The sequence below is a fragment of the Quercus robur genome, chromosome 4 (assembly GCF_932294415.1).
Source record: "Quercus robur chromosome 4, dhQueRobu3.1, whole genome shotgun sequence".
In the NCBI taxonomy this organism is placed as follows: domain Eukaryota; kingdom Viridiplantae; phylum Streptophyta; class Magnoliopsida; order Fagales; family Fagaceae; genus Quercus; species Quercus robur.
In genome coordinates this window covers 74,318,545-74,339,920 of record NC_065537.1, presented here as the reverse complement: position 1 = coordinate 74,339,920, position 21,376 = coordinate 74,318,545, and the positions used below count along the sequence as shown (strand labels likewise).

The following is a 21,376-nucleotide window of genomic DNA, read 5'->3' as shown; positions in this document are numbered from 1 at the left end:
TTTTGGTATGGGTTAAATGATACACAAAATGATGATTAAGAATAGTAGCAATGTATTTAATTATACACAAAGATTTGTAAGGTTAAAAAGTGTCAGGTTTTACCTAACCAAGGAAAGAATAGGTAATTTAAAAATTGTAGCATGGATTGAAAAGTGGGGAAAAATAATTCACACATGATTGCAACTAAACATAGAACAGAATAAAACATGAAAGTTAAATCAGTCAAATTGTGCTGCTCTTTGTGTAGACATTAGTTCATATATTCACAAAAAGAAGACCCCAAAAATATTGATAAAGTGGAGCTTTTCACAACCCATTAGCATCATTTTTTAAATATATTTTTTTGGTGAGTGTTATGTGTAGTAGGTATTGTCATTTTGTTTCTTGCATTTGTACCCCAAATCCCAGAAATTATGGATATGCTCTCTTTCTAAGATGAACAATAATATATTGTATCAGTTCCTGCATTCCTTTAGGACAAATTTCATATCCTATATTGGCTTAGTGAACCCAAATAATCAGTGGAAAAAAGTAAGCAATTGGTATATATTGTAAGTGACTGGTGGAGGGGCTTAATATTATTCCAGTGCATCTTCTCTCTTAACAAATATCGATTTATTTGCACACTAGACAAAAGATTATGGTGGGGTTGAGTGTGATCAAAAGCATGGCACTGATTGCGCTGTAATGTAAAAAAGCTTGGGGATGTGCAAGATCTGTTCAATTGTTACCATCTTTCAAGGCAGATTAGTACAGTTGGTGAGATTAGATGGCTTCCATTTTTATCCAGCATTCCCAAAAAAGTTTTTACTCCATTGATTCATTATTTTATATCATGATTAAGAGAGTAAGTACAAGTGCTTATCAACGCCCAAATGATTGACATAATTTTCCTAACTCATTCATCTACTCCTTGTTTTTAACTAACTACCAAAGGATATAATAATAAAAAATAGGCACAAGGTTCTGATGTTGCTAAAACACAATGACCTGCACCCAAATTAACATCATGGTTTTTTTTTTTTTTTTTTAAATTATGGAAAGACTTTGCTTCTCATTCTTATTCAGAAGAAAAAAAGATTACATCTTAAGGACATGCATACTCAATGAGACTGGGAGTTTCCTCCAACCAAACTAGAAAATCACCAATATATTTTGCAAATTTGAATAATTTGTATTTTTAAATAACACCTTAAAAATACAAATTAGTCAAATTCCTTGACAATCACTACTAATTTTGTCTATTCACTCTAATTTAACTTGAGAGCATTTTTTTTTCTTAAATCATTTGAAATATTTGTTTAGTGGCATATATTGTAGTTTCTACAGGTGTGAACTAATTGGTGAGCAGTGAGCTCCTATTCATGTCAACACATGCGCATGCATGTATCATAATATAAGCTTGGTTAGAACTTAGAATATTGTTAGTACCTTAACAAAACCCACAACTTCTTTGCAATGTGCTTACGTGTCAAATTGTGAGTTCACAACTCTACCACTCACAACTTGCTAAGTGGGCAAATTGTGATAAAAATTGGGAGTTTTGTTATAGTACTAGCATTATTCTTCGCTCAATTAAGTAATGATAAAGTAGGCGAATCGCTAATAGTTTTAAATGACATTTATAGAAGTAATTTAAAAATTGTAGCATAGATTAAATAACGGGGGGAAATAATTCACACGTGATTGCACCTAAACATAGGACAGAATAAAACATGAAAGTTGGATCAGTCAAATTGTGCTGCTCTTTGTGTAGACACTAGTTCATATTTTCACAAAAAGAAGACCCCCAAAGATATTTGATAAAGAGGAGCTTTTCAGTTTTCACGACCCATTAGCATTTTCTCTGATTCTAAAATTGGCATTAGATAGCTAACGGCCCAATTGTGTTCAAATGGTGAATGTCATGTTAATGATTCTTGACCCTTTTATTCAACCTGCATATTAGTTTACATAACACCATGCACACACAAATTTCTCATCCTTGTATGATCTAACTATACATGCCTCTTGATTACATGTAAATAGAATTCTTGGAAAAGCTTCTTTTTACTGAACCAGCCACATGACTAGTAATACTATAAACTAACATAATAGTTAGAGATATATACCATTCTTTTTTCCTCTCTTTTTTTCGCGTAAAGGTTGGGGCGGGGGGGGTAAGATATATACAGCTCCAAGAACAACGATTTTTAATCATTTCCTAGTTGTAGTTGTAAACTCTATCTTTGAATTTATATCCTCTTTTGTATGGCAATGAGCAGAATGGCAAAAATGGGAGAAACCAGAAAAATAATATATGGGAGAACTTGCCTCAGAGAACCCTCTTCAATCTCAGCTTCTTTAAGTGGGTAGTTGGATTTATTTTCAACAAACGCTTCAAAAAAATTCTGGTAACCTGTGTTCTTTAGATAAAAAGGACTGCTCGTTGTGACCTTCATCATCTCCATGGCCTGTTAGAGTTGTAATTTTCAGTTGAATTTAAATAAAATAAAATTAAAAAAAAAAAAAAAAAAAAAAAGAAGAAAGAGAGAGAGAGGTACACAAGAAAAGTAGGAAAGAAAAGTGTATTTATTTTAGAAGGAAAAAAAAAAAAGTGATTTTATTTTGTAATGTGAAAGATCAATTCTAAAGAACCTGTACACATAAGGAACTGGTGTTGGGAAAATAAATTTTGAAAACCATTAATTTGTGATGATTAGGAAAAGAAAATACCCGCATAGCAAATAGCTATTTAGGCATTGAAATGCTGTCACTGTTCATGTTTGTTGAGGCTTCCCTGTTAGCTTTCACCCATAAACATAGACACTATATTATTCACACAACGAATTGGTGATTACCTGAAAGCTGAACACGAATTGTCTTGCTTTCTTGTTTACTTGAGCATTTGGGTGGGACTGAAGCTTTTCATACATTAATCGAGCCTCATTCGACCTGTCAACAATTATTACAACTATTAACATCACTCAGCACTTTCATTTGCTAGTCAAGAGGTTACAAATACAATCTAACATACATCATTACGTGAAATTTTTTCAAATCATGCACAGCAAACTATTAGTAATTAGGCATAATAACTCTGATATATCCATTCAGGTATTACAATCAATGGTATGTAGCTTTCAGGAAAAACTATGTTGTAGTGATATTTGTCAGGCTTGCAAATTAAATCTAACTTTCACAATTCTCAATCCTTTTTTTGTCATTGTAATTTAACAGCCATATGAACTCAAGAAGTATAATTCCATCTACCCTGACTTGGGTGGGACCAAAGTGATCAAAGTTTGACTAGGACTCTCTTAACAATTCAACTTATCCTTTTGTATTAGGCCATATAAATTAAGTCCTCCCATCTACTACACTTCTCTCATCTATATTTGCTTTTAAAAGTTTTGTTGTCTTTTTTTCATTTCTTTCTTCGCTATTCAATCTTAGTAAAAAATATTCACAAAACTAATTAATATAAATCACCATATGATGCTAACTTTTCTACTGTCATAACTGAACCTCCAAAAGTGCAGCAGCTGATTTTCAAAACTTAGTTCCTTTTTAACAAAGATACAAAAATAAGCCCCAAACCATCCTATTCAACATTACAATTTCAAATACCTTATTCAACAAAAAAGTTTACAACAACTAGAGCAAAGCCTTGTCCATTAAACTTTTATTTTTTATTTTTGGATGCACCATTACAAACTTCACACCTAGCAAATATAGTTTAAATATTTTTACAAATCTCAATAACTCAGAATTTATTACAATGTTTGTAAGCTTGCAAATGATTCAAGGACAATGGAGTATAACACACTAGCTGAAACCTGAACCACAACTTATATGTGACAAATGACAATACTTATGTAGTCAAAAATTAACATGTGATGATGTTTGTCCGGTCAAAGATCAACCTAATTATTTTTTTAAAATTGCTTATAAATAAACCTACAAAATTTTGTGATGTACAGATAACAAAGAATTTTAATCAGTGCATTACATGTGTAAGATGGCATTAAATGCACGTCACAGTGAGAGATGAAGAGACCACAGTAATCCCAAAGATGGAAACAAACTTATAAGTTTGATAGAAGTTGCCTTAAAGACAAAATGATGACAAACATGTCTTTATTATGCATCAAAGGAACAACAGACTCATTCGATATTCAACATAAAGCACAATGAACAAATTCAGTTTTATGGCATGTTAAGGGATGTCATAAGGGGCATCTAGTAAAATCTCAAAAGACATATATACCTACTGAGCGAGTCTTGACAAATAGACCATTGTATCGCAGCTAACCCATGAAGGTCACTCTGCAAGAATAACATGCATGAAACAAATCACAAAATATTCAGATACTGTCACTCCTAAAGAAACCATTTCAAAAAGAGGGGGAAAAAACCAGATAGATAAATGTTGTACAATAACCTCCAATAGATTAGTGTACTTGCAAATAAAGCTATATTTGATTTTTAAGTTGACATAAAATCATGCAGTAATTAATGAATCTTCCAAACCTCGAGGCAAAAATAGTTCACGTATATTAGAGATGAATAAAGAAACCTTCCCCCTGGATGCAGAAGGGAGGATACAACTAGAGCTAGTAAATTGTAACTGGAAGTTCTTGATTCCCAGGAATACTTCTTTTCTTTCCTTTTTCTGGTTTGATATAAAAATGTATAAAGATATAGGAATAAAAAAAGGAGGAGACACCCCTAGAAGAAAAAAGAAACATGTAAAAAGACATAAAAGGAAGAGCAAACAAAAGCAATAGCTACAAATATAGAACTTAGCCACAGACATTTTCAACGTTCTATCACCAACACGACTCCCAAGTCCACCTCTTCATTATCACTATTAAACTCATCAGTGAAGCATAGAATCCTTTCTCAAGAGAAATCATTCATGTCCCCTAATCAAGTCAGACTACTTTCATGTGCAGCAATTGGCTTTCTGCTCAACTTCCCTAAAACAACACATTACAAAAATCCATTTTACAAAGATCCTGTGAAACCACCTAGCTTTGAGTTTCCTCTAATTTTCCCACAACAAGGATGTCTGCCAATCACGTCACCTATTTTACAAATGAAATAGATTCAAATTTGATTATGAGAATCAATTTCCTGATATCCTATCTCAATTCATATTTTGAGCATGTTCAATTATGGATAGTATATTTTTCTAGAGTGATGGTATATATACTAACCAATCATACAAAAAGTTCATGCAAAAATGATGTGACAGCATGCTTCACTCACCAAAAGCACAAGAGGTGGATCATGTGTTACACAGATATATCTTGAAAATAGAGCTCCCAAATTATTTAGCACGAAAATTCAGTTAGATTTTTCTTTTAAGAAAAGAATTTCCCTATCTATAATGTCTTCAATATTGCAAAATTGGCTATGTAAACTGCCAATCCCGTTCTCCGCTCTAAATCATGAGCCTGGTAGAGTATACTTTTCATTAATCTTCAACGCCCAGGGCACAACAAATCCTAACTCATCCTACCCACAAATGCCTCAACCATCCTAATTTCAGAGTAAATATGGTAGTTAACAACTTAACATCAGTAATCCACTTTTATAAATAAATAAAAATACATAATCACAATAGCACTCAAATAGAAAATCTATAAATATGCCCCTTCTTATTTATGGCTTTCCATGTTAGGGAAAGGGATGGGGAGGGGAAAGAGAGAGATGTGAGATCTCTTTTCAAGTACAAAAGCAGCTCAAACAGTTCAAACAATAAATTACCTTGAATGTTAACTTATCCATAACCTTTTCATAATAGGGCAATGCTTCCTTAAGCCTTCCAATATTCATTAATGAGTCCCCATCCTTCAATGCCTATAAACATGATAATGCATTATGGCTCTCAAAAATGAAAAATGCAATAGAACATTAATTTACTGGCAGTTAAAGGAAAATAAACACAGAAACACAAGGGTCAAACTGAAAAACTAGTTTCCAGACCCAGTGAAAGTAACTTCTCTCTAACTGAAAGTTTCTATTTTCCAACCATATTGCAAAGCCAAACTTTATTGAAAATTGTAGATTATCCTATCCAAATTCTCTCCTTATTAGTTAAACCTTTTCCATATAAAATATTGGGACTTGACTTTTGTTCGTTTGCCTGCAATTTAAGCTTAAAATTTAAATCTTCAAACCCTCAACCCATCCCCACCCCCAAGAAAAAAAAAGGGAGGAAGGACACGGGGAGGGGGTGAGGATTTTGGAGCCAATTCAGATCATTGGAAATTACACCCAAATAAGAAATGAACAGAGCATTTGGTAAGAATTATTAAATGCTGCCTCCACTACCATTGAGACCACCACCCGCGGATACCCTATGACAGCCCTTCATAGCCAATGCCATTTTTGCACCAGCTAAGCTACAAAACTTACCATTTAGCAGCAGCATTGCCACTGTTAAATACTAACACCAAGTTGTTAACTCATCTCACAAGTCCCACTAACCATAACTACTTCAAATTAAATTTTAACAGTTCATCATTGCCAAGCACATCGATCACCATCATCGTGGTATTGTCCAATACCACTGCACACAACCCATTGTAATCACAAACTCCACCACTAACCAGCTTTAGCAAGCTGTAACGACCACGACAACCATTGACACTAACAAGTCATCGCTCTCAAGTCTCAATACCCTATCCAAACGACCAAGGCCATCACTAAACCAGTCATCACTAAAATTTTAATTTAAACAACAATCATAATTTTAAATTCAATTCAAATACTGTGAAAATTTATAAATTGAATGATTTTCTTGGACTAAGACCTTAGATCATGACAAAAACATGATAAAGCCTAAGACCAACTTGAATTGCTTGATACAAATGCACTTATAGCATTTATTCAAGAACATATGTACAAGCTCATAAAAACATGTTAAGAAGATGATATTTTGATAGAAACATACCTCTTCACATTCAGATTTTAACTTTGGATCAATGTCTAAGCCCATTTCACTCCTGTAGGCAGCAAGTAACTGTCTTGTACGTGTTTCTTTAGCAGCTTTCTCTTCCGCTGTTTCAAGCACCTCCCCAGGGCGTATAACTCTTCCACCACCAAACTAACAAAGAACAGAAAGAAATCTCTAAGAAAAACACCTTTTGGTGCTCTTGTGACTTACACTAAAAAGCGGCATCCACTATGAAACAAATAACAATCCTCTATAATGAAATACATATTGCTTTAGGGAAAAAGATAATTGATGATTACTTAACAAATATATTTATAATTGTACTAACAAACCAACAGAGTTAAGTACAAGACGGATTGACTCGTTTAATGATACTGTAGAAAAACATCTTCTGAATGTTTCTGTACTCTGCTATTCAATGCCATGGTCAAATAAGATATAAGAGATAGGGTCTTCAATGTTATGTGCTTGTAAAACTTTGAAAGTTACTTAGGAAGGAATTTTAAAAGAAAACAGAGAACACGATGCGACAAACATATATGATACACCTTTTCTAAAAATAACCAAGAGACCATTCTATCCTCCATTGTAAGATATAAGCATATGACTAGTGTCATAAAATAATGCTTAAAGGGTGAAACTGAAGCTAGCATTTCTTCAATTATTTCAATATTTTAATTTAAAAAGGTGGAACCAAAGAGCTCCAACCTCTTCAACAAAAATGAAAATTCATGCCAGGAATTCAATTGATATATAGGCATGCAGAAGAATCCATCTTTCACTCATTTGTGTTTTTGCCTTGTTCCTGGATTCCTTGATATGTACCTATACACATACACAACATCAGGGGGAGACAAGTTCTTCAACAAAGATCAAAGATTTTTGTGGGCATTTCAATAGTTATAAAATCCTTTACAACAACCCATCAGATTGCTTTTTATGGGTGTAGTCTGTCCATGGACAAGTTTGACATGAATATAGACACAAGAATTTGTGCAGGCATTCTGATAGATATTGTCATCTACATCAATCAAGGATTTGTGCAGGCATTGACTCAGTTAATTGATTTCTTCAATGCTTGAAGAATGAATGCACATCATCTATGTAGCAAAAGTAGTTACCGTAAGGAAAGTAATTTATAACTTCAGAGATCTAGCTGGTATCAGCACTCAGAGGCCAGCATTGAGATTAATGAGTAATTATAACATGTGTTAGATTCAAAAATTAAATATTTGATCAACATTGACAAGTTTGAAGCTTCAAAATAGTACAGAGCCCTAGCTGTTTCTCCATGTTGTCCTTTTCTTTCTTTCTTTCTTTTTTTGCTTGCTTTCTATAATTTCCATCTTGATTATACATGTCAGAAACTTGAATAAGAGATTCTAAACTAAGATAGTTTACTATTTATAGCAAACCTTCAGAGTATATAATATGTTTTCTAACATAATATCATCACTTTAACAAATTACTAAACATAAGAGACTAAAATCCTCCAAGCCCACAAATTCAGAACATCAACGAAAAGCATGTACACCAAAACAATTGACAAAAACATATCAACTCACTAATCTATCATCAGTTCTCATAGCAATCACCATACCGTTTTTGAGATATTGTTGGGTCTAGGAAAGACTCCCCACGAAGAAACCTTTGGCTTGTAAAGACTTGAATCATCTTCCTGAGTCAGCTCAGGCTTCAATGAGGTTTTTTCTTCAAACTTTCTGGTATCCCCAACAATAATCTCCACCTCAGGCAAGTCCCCTTCCAGGAAAGGGTCTACAACAGGAGCCAGCCCAGGTGGCAATCCCCTGCTCCTCTTCTTATCCGCAAATTCCAGCCCGATAAAATCAATGTTCGAAATTGACAGCTCCCCCTTCTTATTAACAGTTTTCTCCACAACCCCATTTCCCAGATTACCCCCATTTCCTCTCTTCAGTCCTAAAAATAAATGCACATAGCTAATTTAGCTCAAATTGCTCAACCAAATATGTCATTTTTCATCGAGCAACAATTCAAACTTGTAATCAGCCATCAATCATACAGATCATTAACACTCCATATGTTTTTCTTTTTCTTTTTTTATTGCTACTCCATAGGTTTACTAAGGTAATGAATAAAATATCAAACACATTACAACAACAAAAACCAAGCGTTATTCCCAAAAATTCAGTCTCTACTATGGATCCTCAGGGTCAGCTTTATTCTATCCAAAGTCATACTCTTTTGTTACTTCCTTAATTGACATGTCCTTTATCAAACACATTATATGATAAAAACAAAACCTACATACAACTAAATGTAGCACAGCCAATCAATTAAGAAAAAAAATTCTTGCATTCTATTTCTATCTCAAAACTTCAACTTCCCTAAACAATACCTGAAATTGTGTCACCCTCTCCACCACTCTTGCCACCACTCACAACCCCCTTATTCATTTTGTACTCTTTGGCCTTTTCCATTGCAACTTTAACCGAAACCGGCACTTCCTTAGTGCCACCACCAACACCTTCACCTTCTCCATTCCCAATTACAGTACTTCCACCAGAAACCTCAACTGGGTTCTGCTCAATTTTCGAAACTGGTTTGGATTGCAGTGACTTCTTATACGACTTGGCCTTTTCGAATGCGAGCTTCACCGGGTCAACAGAAGCTGGCTCTGGTTCTGGAGTGGTTTCTGGTGAATTTGGTGATATAGGTTCTGAAGATTCGGCGTTGGATTGATTTGTAGAGGATGAGAGCTTGAATGGTTTGAATGAATTGGATTTGTTGAGATTTGTGGATGGAAAGAAAGTGGGTTTTGAAGGAGAGATGGTGTTGAGGGAAGAAAACCAAGAAGGTTGAAGAGAAGCCATGGGTTGGAGTTTAGAAACTAATGAGTTTGTGTGTGTGTGTGTGTGTGTGTGTGTGTGTGTGAGAGAGAGAGAGAGAGAGAGAGAGTTGAGTGTTGGAAGTTGGAACCGAACGGTCTGTTTTTTTGGTCTAACACATTTTTCTGCATTGGGCGGTTTTTCTTTTTTCTTTTATTTTTTAGTGCTACTAGTTTAGGCCTTGCTAAAATTTAGGATGTTTTGTTTCTCAAAAAAAAAAAAATTTAGGATGTTTTCTTTTTATTCTTCTCAAAAAAAAAAAAAATGTTTTCTTTTTAATAAAAACAAAACAGTTGAAAATTTTTAATCCGTAATAAGAACAAAGTGTGGGATTTGTATTTGTATTACTATTTTGAAAAAAAGAAAAATAATGTATAATTTCAAAATTAAATATAATCAAAACGTCCCATCAATATTTAGGGTGATCCCAAATGATTATTTCATGTAATAAGCTGGTGTGTATAGGATGAGAGACTATATACATAGGAGAAAATAGTTAGATACTCAAAAAAACTTATAATGCCCTTGTTTCTCAACCCAAAAAGAATAAAAGAAGAAGACGAAATAAATAAAAATTAAATAAAAGGTTTACTAGAAAAAAAAAATTTCTGAATTGAACACTTTCTCAGGAGTTGCTTGAATAGAAAATTTTAATAAGTATGTTTGAGTGATTAGAGACAGAAATGTTCATTTAGAAATCTTTTGTCGTCGAATAAAAGATTTGGAATATAATTTTCACCTACACCAAAAATTTGATGTCTTAGCATGATAATATAGAGCAATTACAAAAGAGGTTAGAACTATCCTTTAAAAAAAAAACAAAAAGATAGTTCCACATATAATTAAAATTGGATCCAATTCACCTAATCGCCACAAAAGCAAAACCAACCATAAGAAAAATTCCATTCTCTGGGTTAGATGTGGGCATTGTTGCAGTTCATACTATTTCATAGGATAATATAGATGGCTCAATGTAGAACTTACATGCTGACTTTTTATCTGGTAGTTTACTCCTGCTTTTTCTTTTGTTTATAGATTTCATAATTAATCATTTAAAAATTTTGAATAAAAAAAAAAATTGCTCCAACTTGGATTTCATTGCCAAAAGTACTAAACAAAATAGCAATAATATTTATTCCAGTTGAAACTTTGTTACCAAATTTTACAATGAGTACAATTAATATTCTCTATTCCTATTAGGAAGTGTTATTCAAATCAATACACATTCATATTCCGAAAAAATTATTAGTACATGATATTATTTGTTCTTTTGTAAGTTTTTTTTTTTTTTTTTTTGAGAAGATTCTTTGTTTAAGTTAAATTAATTTCATTAATAAATTCATGTATTATTCATACATGGTGCTAGTTATCTTAAAATTCTTAAATTATGGTAGGAACTTAATTTAGTGATTTTCCTACCATTTTAGCCACCTTAGTTGCCACCAGAAAACTGCAATTTAACAATACTAGCCTCATGACACCAGCACCACAAAACCATTGTTACCCCTACCACCACAGCTGCCAATAATTCTAAACAATTACAAACCACAGGAATTGCCACAATTTACTCAAATTGATCACCAATAAATAAAATAAATCGCCAATATCTTCAGCATCACCATCTTCTGTTCCTGTGCCAACCACTGCTTTCAAAGTCACTTCTACCAAAGACCCAAGCAACTTTTTCACAAGAACTAGTTTAGTTAGCTCCCAATTCTAAACATAAAATGACAACCAAAATATTTATAAAAATAAAAATTTGTTGAATCCCATCATGGAATATCCTTTTATTTCAATTTGCAGTGTCACAATCCATCTCGAATATTTAGTCTACAACAGATGAGATTCAAATCAAACCTTTTACTACTTATTGACCTGCCACCAAGATTATCACACTTAACAAGCTTCCAACAGCTACTAAAACAAGGCGGCCAAATTCTTGAATGTTATGCATCATCTAAAGACCCGCAGTAAGTGATTTGAGCAAGTGAAGCCACCATCAACCATGAGATTAGCCCCGCTGACATACCTTGCTTCATCACTTGCTAAGAAGAGCACAGAATTAGCAACATCATCAACAGTCAATTCCACCCCCTGCAAGTTAGCAATCTTCCCCATAAAAGCACGAAAACCCGCGATGGCATCCTCAGTTCTCTCCTCCTCAGGAAAGTGAGCTACAGCCAAGCCTGTAGCAACACCATAAGGAGAAACACAGTTGACACGTATCCCGTGTAGCCCTAGCTCAGCTGCAACATTCTTCGTTAGCCCTAACACAGCATGCTTAGACCCTGTATAAGGATGGGGACCTATGCCCCCAATGACACCTGCAACACTGCATATAGAAATTATTGAGCCCTTCTTTAGTGGGATCATAATCCTAGCTGCATGTTTCATTCCAAGAAAGACTCCCTTCACATTTACATCAAATATCTTCTCAAACTCAGATATGTCTACATTACGGATATCAGGACATGGTGAGCCCGATAACCCAGCATTGTTGACCATGATGTCCAGTGTACCAAATTTACTGACTGTGAAGTCAACTGCCCAGCAAACATCATCTTCTTTAGAGACATCACAATGGAAATAACAAGTGTTTGGTTCACCACTGTTAGAAATACAGAATAATTGTATTGTATTTCATGAATAAAAGAATATACATCACTGCCTTTATATAGGAGGCATATGTGTGCAGTACAAGTAGAGTGTAGTACTACAAGTACAAGTGTGCTATACAAGTAACCTAATTGGGCCTAAAGCCCATAACACAATACACGTTAACAGCCCCCCTCAAACTCAAGGTGGATGTGAGACCAACTTGAGGTTGTCAACCAAATCACGAGTGCGTCCCTTAGGAAGTGACTTGGTGAAGATATCTGCAAGTTGATCTTTGGAGGAGACGGAGAAAAGCTTAAGAGCACCATGGACAAGATGATAACGGATAAAATGACAATCAATCTCGATGTGTTTAGTCCGTTCATGAAAGACATCATTATGAGCAATATGAATGGCACTCTGGTTGTCACAATAAAGGGGAGTAGCAGAGGAGGTAGACACACCCAAATCCTTAAGGAGCCATCGTAGCCAAAGGAGCTCAGATGTGGTATCAGCAAGAGCACGATATTCTGCTTCAGTACTGGAGCGGGCCACAAAAGTTTGTTTCTTGCTTCGCCAAGAAATCAAAGAAGAACCAAGGAGAAAACAGTAACCTGTAGTAGACCTGCGATCAGTAGGATCTCCTGCCCAATCAGCATCAGAGAATGCACGGAGTACAAGAGGAGACTGAGCTGAGTAGAAAAGGCCATGAAAGAGGGTGCCCTTCAAGTATCGAAGAATGCGCAGAACAGCAGCATAGTGAGTTGATCGTGGAGCAGACAGATACTGGCTCACCTGATGAATAGCATAGGAGATGTCTGGACGAGTAACTGTGAGATAAACTAGGCTGCCAACCAATCGTCTGTAAAGAGAGGGATTAGACAATGGTTTCCCCCCTGAAGGAGTCAGATGCGCATTAAGCTCAACTGGAGTGTCAACAGTCTTGCTATCAGTGAGTCCAGCTCGAGACAAGAGTTCAGAAGCATACTTAGCTTGAGTAAGATAAAGTCCATCAGTAGAATGAGTGATTTCAAGACCCAAGAAGTAGCTGAGATGTCCAAGATCTTTCATCTCAAATTGCTGACTGAGAAAATCCTTGAGTTCTTGAATGCCAATGAGGTCATCACCAGTTATGATCATATCATCCACATACAGGAGAAGTAAAATAGTGCCTTTGTCAGTGCGACGAAGAAATAAGGCAGAATCATAATGACTGGCCATGTAACCCAAATGAGAGATGGTAGAGCTGAATTTGGCAAACCAAGCTCGGGGAGCTTGTTTAAGGCCATAAAGTGCACGTCGAAGGTAACAAACCTTGTTTGAGTCAACAGAGAGACCAGGAGGAGGTTGCATATAAACTTCTTCATGTAAATCCCCATTAAGGAAAGCATTTTTGACATCCATCTGAAAAAGATCCCATTTACGGGCAGCAGCAACAGCTAAGAGGGCACGGACAGATGAGATACGAGCAACCGGAGTAAAGGTCTCTTCATAATCAATCCCATACTCCTGTGTAAAGCCTTTTGCAACAAGACGAGTTTTGTAGCGCTCAATGGACCCATCAGAGCGAGTCTTAATCTTGTAGATCCACTTACAACCAACCACAAATTTCCCGGGAGGGAGTGTCACCAAATCCCAAGTATGGTTTTTAGATAATGCATCAAGTTCCTCTTTCATTGCACTCTGCCATAAAGGGTCAGTGGAAGCCTCACGATAGGTGTGAGGCTCATGTAATGTAGCAAGAGCAGTGTAACAATGATAGTCAAGTAAATGTGTAGGAATAGATCTTACTCGAGTTGAGTGACGAGGTGGAATGTCTTGTGCAAGATCTTCAGGCGGAGCAGGAGCAGGGGACCCAAGCTCAGGGTTGGGGTTGGGTAGCTCGTCTTCAACCTGTTCATCTTCCACCTGTTCATTAAAGGGTGAACTAGGAAAGGGATCAGTGATATCTGGTGGTTGGACAGAGAAGTCTACAAGAGAATCAGGAGCAACTACAGGAGGATCAGGAGCATCTACAGAAGGAATATGTGTCTCATCTGGAAAAAGATCTAAAACAGAGGAGGAAGATAGGGAGGCACGAAAGTGAGAGAGCTCGACAAAGAGGCGATGTTCCCAAAAGACAACATTGCGAGAAATACGAAGACGATGAGAGACAGGGTCATAACACCGATACCCCTTTTGAGTTTCGCCATAGCCAAGAAAACAACAAAGCCTTGACCGAGGCTCAAGTTTGTTATGCTCATGTGGCTGAAGAAGAACGAAACAAGCAGAACCAAAGGAGCGAAGGTGGTGATAGTCTGGACATGACCCAAAAAGGCGCTCATATGGAGTTTGGTTTTGGATAACCGGACTCGGAATGCGATTAATAGTATGAACAGCATGAAGAGCAGCTTCGCCCCAAAAAGGAGCAGGAACTTTGGCAGAGAGAAGAAGAGCACGAACAGTGTCAAGAATATGACGAAGTTTCCGTTCGGCTCGACCATTTTGCTGAGAGGTACCTGGACAAGTTAGTTGATGAACAGTGCCATAGGAATGCAAAACAGCTTGGAAAGCATATTGAGTATATTCAAGAGCATTATCAGATCGAAAAATTTTGATGCGTTTGGAAAACTGAGTTTCAACCATTTTTGCAAAATTAGAATATACTTGCAATAATTCAGAACGATGTTTCATATTAAAAATCCAGCTATAGCGAGAGTAATCATCAACAAAGACAACAAAATATCGAGACCCACCAATACTAGAGACAGAAGAAGGTCCCCAAACATCAGAATGAATAAGGTCAAAGATATCAGTGGATATTGATTCACTAGTATTGAAAGGCAAAGCTGGTTGTTTTCCTAGTTGGCACGAAACACAATCAAAATTTTTCGTAGACACTGAACCTAACAAACCTCTAGAAGCTAATTGTTGTACCCGAGAGGAAGATGCATGACCAAGTCGAGCATGCCAAAGTGCAAGGGAAGGAATTGAAGAAGCAGTAGCAGCTGCAGCAACAGAAACTGGAGCAACAAGTGGAAGACGAAGGTTGTCCACGGGAAACATACGCCCAACTCTGGGACCAGTCCCAAGCTCCTGTCCCGTCCTCGGATCCTGCACAATACACCCAGAATAATCAAAGATAATGCGATAACCCAACTCAGCTAATTGTCCAACAGAAAATAAATTATAAGAAAGGTCAGGAATATTAAAGACTCCAGGAACCGAGAGATTGGAGGTCGCAACGGAACCTATATTATGACCAGACATTGTGGAACCATTTGCTGTGCGAATATTAAGAGGGTGCGGTGCAGGTTTAAGGTCAGAAAATAAGGACGAGTGAGGTGTCATGTGATTGCAACAAGCAGAATCCATAAGCCAAGAGGTAGGAGACATACCAGATAAAGCTGAGAGAGAAGAGGAATAAGATGCATTACCAACCGTACGAATGACATTGGCGATGATATTTGTAAGGTCATCTATGGAAATGGTGAAAGTGGATCCAGAAGACTGAGACTTTGCAGAGACGGGAGCCATAGGTTGGACACTCTCAGTGTTTGCAACAGTAGCAGCAGAGATGGAAACAGCTGATTTGTTGCGTTGATAGCAAGTCTCAATATTATGGCCAAATCGTTTGCAAAAATTGCAAAAACGTTTGTTGGATTGTCGGCGACGATTGTTGCAAGAGGAAGAAGACTTGTCCTTATTCTTCATTTTGAAGCAAAATATGCAAAAATAGACTGCAAAAATGAAATCTACGCGAAAAACTGGGTAAGGAGAACCTGGACAGAAAAAGTCAACTCTGGAAAAGTCAACGGTCAACAGCTGGTCAACGGTCAACGGTTGGTCAACGGTCAACGGCCAGCAGATGACGTCACAGGATGACGTGGCGATGACGTCAGCAGAATAGTGGATGCTGACGCAGTTAGGGCTGACGTGGCAGAGGGGATGACGTCAACAGACCAGGTTCCGGCGCGTGGCAGCGCGTGGAGAGAGCGTCGCCGGCGCGTGAGAGAGCGTGGCAGCGCGTGGTGGCGCGTGGAAGGCGCGTTTAGCGCGTGATCAGCGTCGCAGCAGCTTTGAGCGGCGCGTGGGGGCGCGTGCGGTCTCCGATGGAGGCGAGGCTTCCACGAAAGTGTAGATCGGCGCAGGACGATCTCAGTGGTACCTTCAAAAATGAAATCGGAGCAATATTCGCAGCGGTGATGCAAAGGGCAGTGGTCTGTGCAGTGTGAAACTCCTTAATGACAGCGGCTGCAGGTCCGGAACCCAAGGACGACGGCTGGATGACGTCGGAGGTTCAACGGCGAGAGGCTGCGGCGGCAGTTGTGATGCGGAAGCGTTAGTAAACAAAGGAAGTCACACTAATGAAGACAAGACTGCTAAGAAAAGATCAGAGCAGTGGCTCTGATACCATGTTAGAAATACAGAATAATTGTATTGTATTTCATGAATAAAAAAATATACATCACTGCCTTTATATAGGAGGCATATGTGTGCAGTACAAGTAGAGTGTAGTACTACAAGTACAAGTGTGCTATACAAGTAACCTAATTGGGCCTAATGCCCATAACACAATACACGTTAACAACCACCAAGGGTATCACTGACATTCTGGCCAAGCTTGTCCTGTACATCAACTATACAAACCTTTGCACCATGTTTATGGAATAGGCGCACAATGCTCTCTCCAATACCAGTGGCTCCACCTGTGACCAATGCCACTTTCCCCAATAATCTGAGGAAGGGGAAAGGCACAACGAAGATATTATATTATATATCTTAATCCAATATAATATGTTAGAATCTATGAATTATTGAATTTAACTATAAATAGCACAGATCAAGCTTCTGGTCTGAGTTAAAGACTCAGAATTCTCTCAAAACTAAAAGGTATAAAACAAATCATAGCTATAAAAGGGAATCAATTCTTGGGAATGTACTTCACTGACTCGATTTCTAGAAAAAAACTTGGATTTTCTAAAAAAATGAGTTTTCTGAGATGAGTGGATCCTTCATATTTAGGATATCATTAAGTTGATTTATTAATATGCAAAAAAAGCACACACACACACACATTTTGAGAACATCATCAAATAAAGATCTAACTTTCCATGATCCTTGTGGTATCTACCCATTTTCTTGACAGCTAAATTCTAGAGCATTATTATTGTCTTGTTATGACAATCTTGATTTTAAATTGATAGGCAGCCTAGGTTTGTCTGAAACTCTAGTCTTTTAAAAAGGTACACATCCTGTTTTACTTCAACTTCATATTTCTAGTCCATTGCTGTGTGAGTTTCACTAGGTTCCAAGATGTGTGATACACCATAGGTGAGACACCTAGAAGCCTTTGATAAGATTCAAACATTTCCTACTATTTCCCACAATTAAACCTAATGTAAGTGTCCTTAATTCCTCTAAAAAGAAGCTTCCCAGAAGAAAAATCCATCAAGTTTCCTTTTTCCTTTGACCATCAAACCTCATTAAAAGTTTAAAGCATAGCCAACCAAACCTATCCATGATGCTTAGCTCACCTACATCAACTGCAGCAAACCTAATCTCTAATTTAATGAGCCATCCTGCAGAAGTGGACTTGGGAGCAGGCTCATAATCTCTCATGTTTGATAAAATAATAAATGACAAGTTCTGGTACTTGGCTACGTTTTATAAAATTATTTATGATCAATGACCTTGAGTATTATGTGGTCAAGACAGAATCACATTACCTTTTTGTTCTTTTATCTTGCAAATGTGTAAGTTTTCTTCTGTCCAACAAGCACGAGATTAATTATGCTTACCCTGTTCCCCATATATGGTTTGGGATGAGTTTGATTTGCCAAATTGTGGTTTCAAAGGTTACACTTTATCCACCTCAAAAATTTTGCAGCCCAAATTGTTTAAATAAAAGAATGCCATGAAACAAAATATCAACTTTATTATAATCAGAATACAATAAATTTATATATCAAATGCAAATACAAATAAACCTCATGTGAGTGAAGTGCAATATGTTAATCCTTAGGTTGGTAATTCAAACTCAACCTAATTCATAGGTAGATGAAGTTACACTACTTTCAAAGAACTATTCTGCTAAGTGCTAACCTTGTTGGTTGTTATTTAAACCTTATCTAGAAGAAATCTTAATGAGATATGCGCCACTTGCCCTATTTAGTCTTCAACAAATTCAGTAAAACACACTGGTCATAAATTTAGTGAATTGTAGTAAAAGATCTTCCAAGATTAGATGCCAAGGAAATTGCTGTATACAATTGGATGCAAATTTGGCAGTAACTGTAACATTTGAAGGCAATGAACAATAAAACTACAACAAAAAGCAAGCCTCACTCCCAAAATTTTGAGTTCAGGTATGAATCCTCAACGAACGTAAATTTTGAATAAGAATAAGAATACCATAACACTTACGCATACCAAAACAAAAAAGTTTGGTAAAACTTGGGTCAATCGGACAGAGTATGCATATCTACATACATATATGCTATAAATGAACTTGATTTTAGCTGTGTCCTTTAATGCAACTGTGTCCTTCTATTAGCAGTATCATTAGCAATGTACTTAGTTTAGTTGTGTCCTTTTGTGTCCTTTACTTCTTGTTCTTTTGTGTGGGTTAGAAGATCCTGTAATGCAGCTGCCTATGTTGCAGCAAAATATGCCTTAGGTTCTAGTTTGTCTTTTTGTTTCTATAAGGATGATCTGTACAGATTCAGGCACAAAATTGAGCATTTGGACAAGTCCTATTTTGGCCTAAATCAAGCATTTGGAAAAGAAAAAAAAAATTCAGAAATAAACACAGAGACAGTATGTCACTATATTCTCAGTCTTCCATTTAAAACTAAAAATTTCATAAAGCCTAGTTTGAGTTAAACTCAAGGTCTAAGCTACGGATTCAATCAAAACTGTCATGTTAGAGAAAGGGTACTGAACCTACAGAAATGATAGGTGTTTTCCACCATTGGATTTAGCAAAAACTCAGATCTTAAACCATAACAAAGATAACAAGCCCATGTTCAGTTTGATAGTTAAAAGCAAAAGATACAGTCAGAAACTGAACAAAACAAAAAAAAATAAAGAAAAAGAATTGGCATCTTATTAATTTGTACAATATAGCTCAGAACCACAAAAGCAGAACAGTCAGAGAGAACAGCACAATAAAGTTTGAAGCATGAAGTACAATAGAAAGGTTTGATGTGTTGTGGACTTGTGGGTTTACCTTTGGCTTGGAAGTGAAGACTCACCCGAGTTGGCTGTGGACATGACTCAAGTCTCTCTCTCTCTCTCTCAGTTTCTTTTTCCAATTTCCTTCAATACACAGGCATTCTCTAGCCATTTATGGTTAGCTCTCGTCTTAATAATTGAAAGACATACCTTTATGACTTTCTCAAACACATCTAATCTTTCTTTTCTTTTTTTTGATAAAAAACACATCTAATCTAATCTAGTCTAATCTAATACTACTATATATACAATTAAAGCTATTCTGCCACGTAGGAAAAAAAACCATCTAAAAATCTGTCACGCTTACAATTAAAATGCGAAACATTATACTGTTTTAGCAACACTAAAAACACTTAAAATTCGTTCAGAAGCCTTGATAAGGTGATAATAGAGAAAGAGACAAAGTTGGTCGGAACTAAACACAAACCAGGAAAATAAATTTCACCCCATTGTTTCAATATTCATTTTAACTTCCCTTCGATCTGACTTTTTGTTTGTTCATGGCTTAAACGCTGCCCCCATCTCATCTCAGCCAAACCCATCAGTCCATCACCTCTTCTCTCTTTTCTCTCTCTGTTCATAGTCTCTGCCGCCTCAAGTCTTGGCCTCTAAAGCTTGGTACGTTTTTAATCTGTGTTTTTTGTAATAGCTGATGATAATGAATGTTGCATCAATAGAACCGATAAATTTTAGGCGGTTAGAAAATCTGCAATCAACATTCGACAAAAAGGGTATGTGTATACCTCTGTTTTTCTGCTTTTGGTATCACATGAATGGACAAAGCTTTTTGGGTTCTCAAGAATCTTTTTTCCCATTGGGTTTTCTCCAACATGCATGTTTATTTTTTCTTGATTACTGATACTATGCAGGGAATATTAGTTCTTGGGGTGTGCCTCTCTTTTGTTTTTCATGAGTATGATACTGTGATCTTTCTCATTGTTGTGCCATTAGCTGAGAATATCATTTCTTTTCTTGACGAAATGTTTGAGTTGAATTTTATGGACAATTTATTGATTCGCTAAAGATATTGCATTGGGTTCAGGTTCTATCTGCAGATAGCCACTTGAAATTTGAATGATGGGAATATGAGTTGTTTCTCCTCTTGGAAGCCCATTTAGTAGGTGAGGAGGAAGTTTGGCTAGGATGGTGTATTGTAACAGTAGATGGTGAACAGTTTGTGGGATGTCATGATTAGTGTTGGGCTATTGGGGAAAATCACTTTTGGAACTTTAAAAAGCTTTAAGCAGTGGTTTTTTTTTTTTAAGTCCCAGCAAGTGGTGGTTATTAATATCATCTTTTCTATAAATAGGATTAAGCTTCACTTTGTTATTCCCTTTACCGTTTTTAAACTTACGATTTTCTATCTTAAATGGGGTTATAGGTTTTCTTCTCTAGAATCAAACTTGCAGTCTTAGATAGTAAATGAAAGTTTTGAGAATCAGGTCCAACATATGCAAGAACCCAAATTAAGGTTTGTTCTAAACTTTCTTATGCAATTTTCAAATTTAATATGGTCTTTTATTTGAAGATATGAGAGTTGATACTTTTAACCAATATATTAGTTTTCCGAGTGCCACCATATTCATTTGCCATTCACCAATTATCATAATCTTAGTTTGCCTACTGGCTATTGCAGTATGAGTACATAATATCTTCTAGATTCACTCTATTGGGCCTATATTCATTAACTAATTTGAAGAAGTTTTTCGTCCATTTTCCGTATCATTACCATTGTATCCTTGCACATAATGA

General features: G+C 36.3%; 2 protein-coding genes across 4 annotated transcripts; both read right to left on the bottom strand.

Annotated features, from left to right (window-relative positions):
• Positions 1-1,903: 1,903 nt before the first annotated feature.
• LOC126723706 (uncharacterized) lies at positions 1,904-9,896 on the bottom strand. 3 transcript variants are annotated; one of them, XR_007654426.1, is made up of 7 exons: positions 9,325-9,895; positions 8,548-8,885; positions 6,945-7,097; positions 5,756-5,848; positions 4,255-4,309; positions 2,842-2,935; positions 1,904-2,454 (listed from the first exon to the last, which is right to left on the bottom strand). XR_007654426.1 is itself a non-coding variant. In XM_050427479.1 (7 exons), exons 1-7 carry the CDS (start codon positions 9,797-9,799, stop codon positions 2,236-2,238), a joined length of 1,431 nt encoding a protein of 476 aa, XP_050283436.1. In that variant the 5' UTR covers positions 9,800-9,893; the 3' UTR covers positions 1,904-2,235. The 3 variants fall into 3 exon arrangements, 2 of the variants coding, with proteins under 2 accessions (XP_050283436.1, XP_050283437.1); XM_050427479.1 differs by having other exon boundaries at positions 4,251-4,309; positions 9,325-9,893; XM_050427480.1 differs by lacking the exons at positions 1,904-2,454; positions 2,842-2,935; positions 4,255-4,309 and adding an exon at positions 4,389-4,655 and having other exon boundaries at positions 9,325-9,896.
• Positions 9,897-11,572: 1,676 nt separating this feature from the next.
• On the bottom strand, positions 11,573-19,804 carry LOC126723709 (xanthoxin dehydrogenase-like). The gene is made up of 3 exons (XM_050427485.1): positions 19,620-19,804; positions 16,984-17,126; positions 11,573-12,423 (listed from the first exon to the last, which is right to left on the bottom strand). The coding sequence occupies exons 1-3, from the start codon at positions 19,661-19,663 to the stop codon at positions 11,768-11,770; spliced, it is 843 nt and encodes a 280-aa protein (XP_050283442.1). The 5' UTR covers positions 19,664-19,804; the 3' UTR covers positions 11,573-11,767.
• Between the last annotated feature and the right edge of the window lie 1,572 nt (positions 19,805-21,376).

What these genes read in the sequence shown, in the direction of transcription:
- LOC126723706 (XM_050427479.1), bottom strand. Translation starts at nt 9,799, where the DNA reads ATGGCTTCTCTTCAACCTTCTTGGTTTTCTTCCCTCAACACCATCTCT. An exon ending in CCAACAATATCTCAAAAACG is followed by an intron (nt 7,098 to 8,547) that starts GTATGGTGATTG and finishes GTTCTTTGTTAG; the next exon opens with TTTGGTGGTGGAAGAGTTAT. An exon ending in TGTCAAGACTCGCTCAGTAG is followed by an intron (nt 2,936 to 4,250) that starts GTATATATGTCT and finishes AATTGTTGACAG; the next exon opens with GTCGAATGAGGCTCGATTAA.
- LOC126723709 (XM_050427485.1), bottom strand. Translation starts at nt 19,663, where the DNA reads ATGTCCACAGCCAACTCGGGTGAGTCTTCACTTCCAAGCCAAAG. An exon ending in TCTTCACTTCCAAGCCAAAG is followed by an intron (nt 17,127 to 19,619) that starts GTAAACCCACAA and finishes CCCCTTCCTCAG; the next exon opens with ATTATTGGGGAAAGTGGCAT. An exon ending in GAATGTCAGTGATACCCTTG is followed by an intron (nt 12,424 to 16,983) that starts GTGGTTGTTAAC and finishes GTATTTCTAACA; the next exon opens with GTGGTGAACCAAACACTTGT.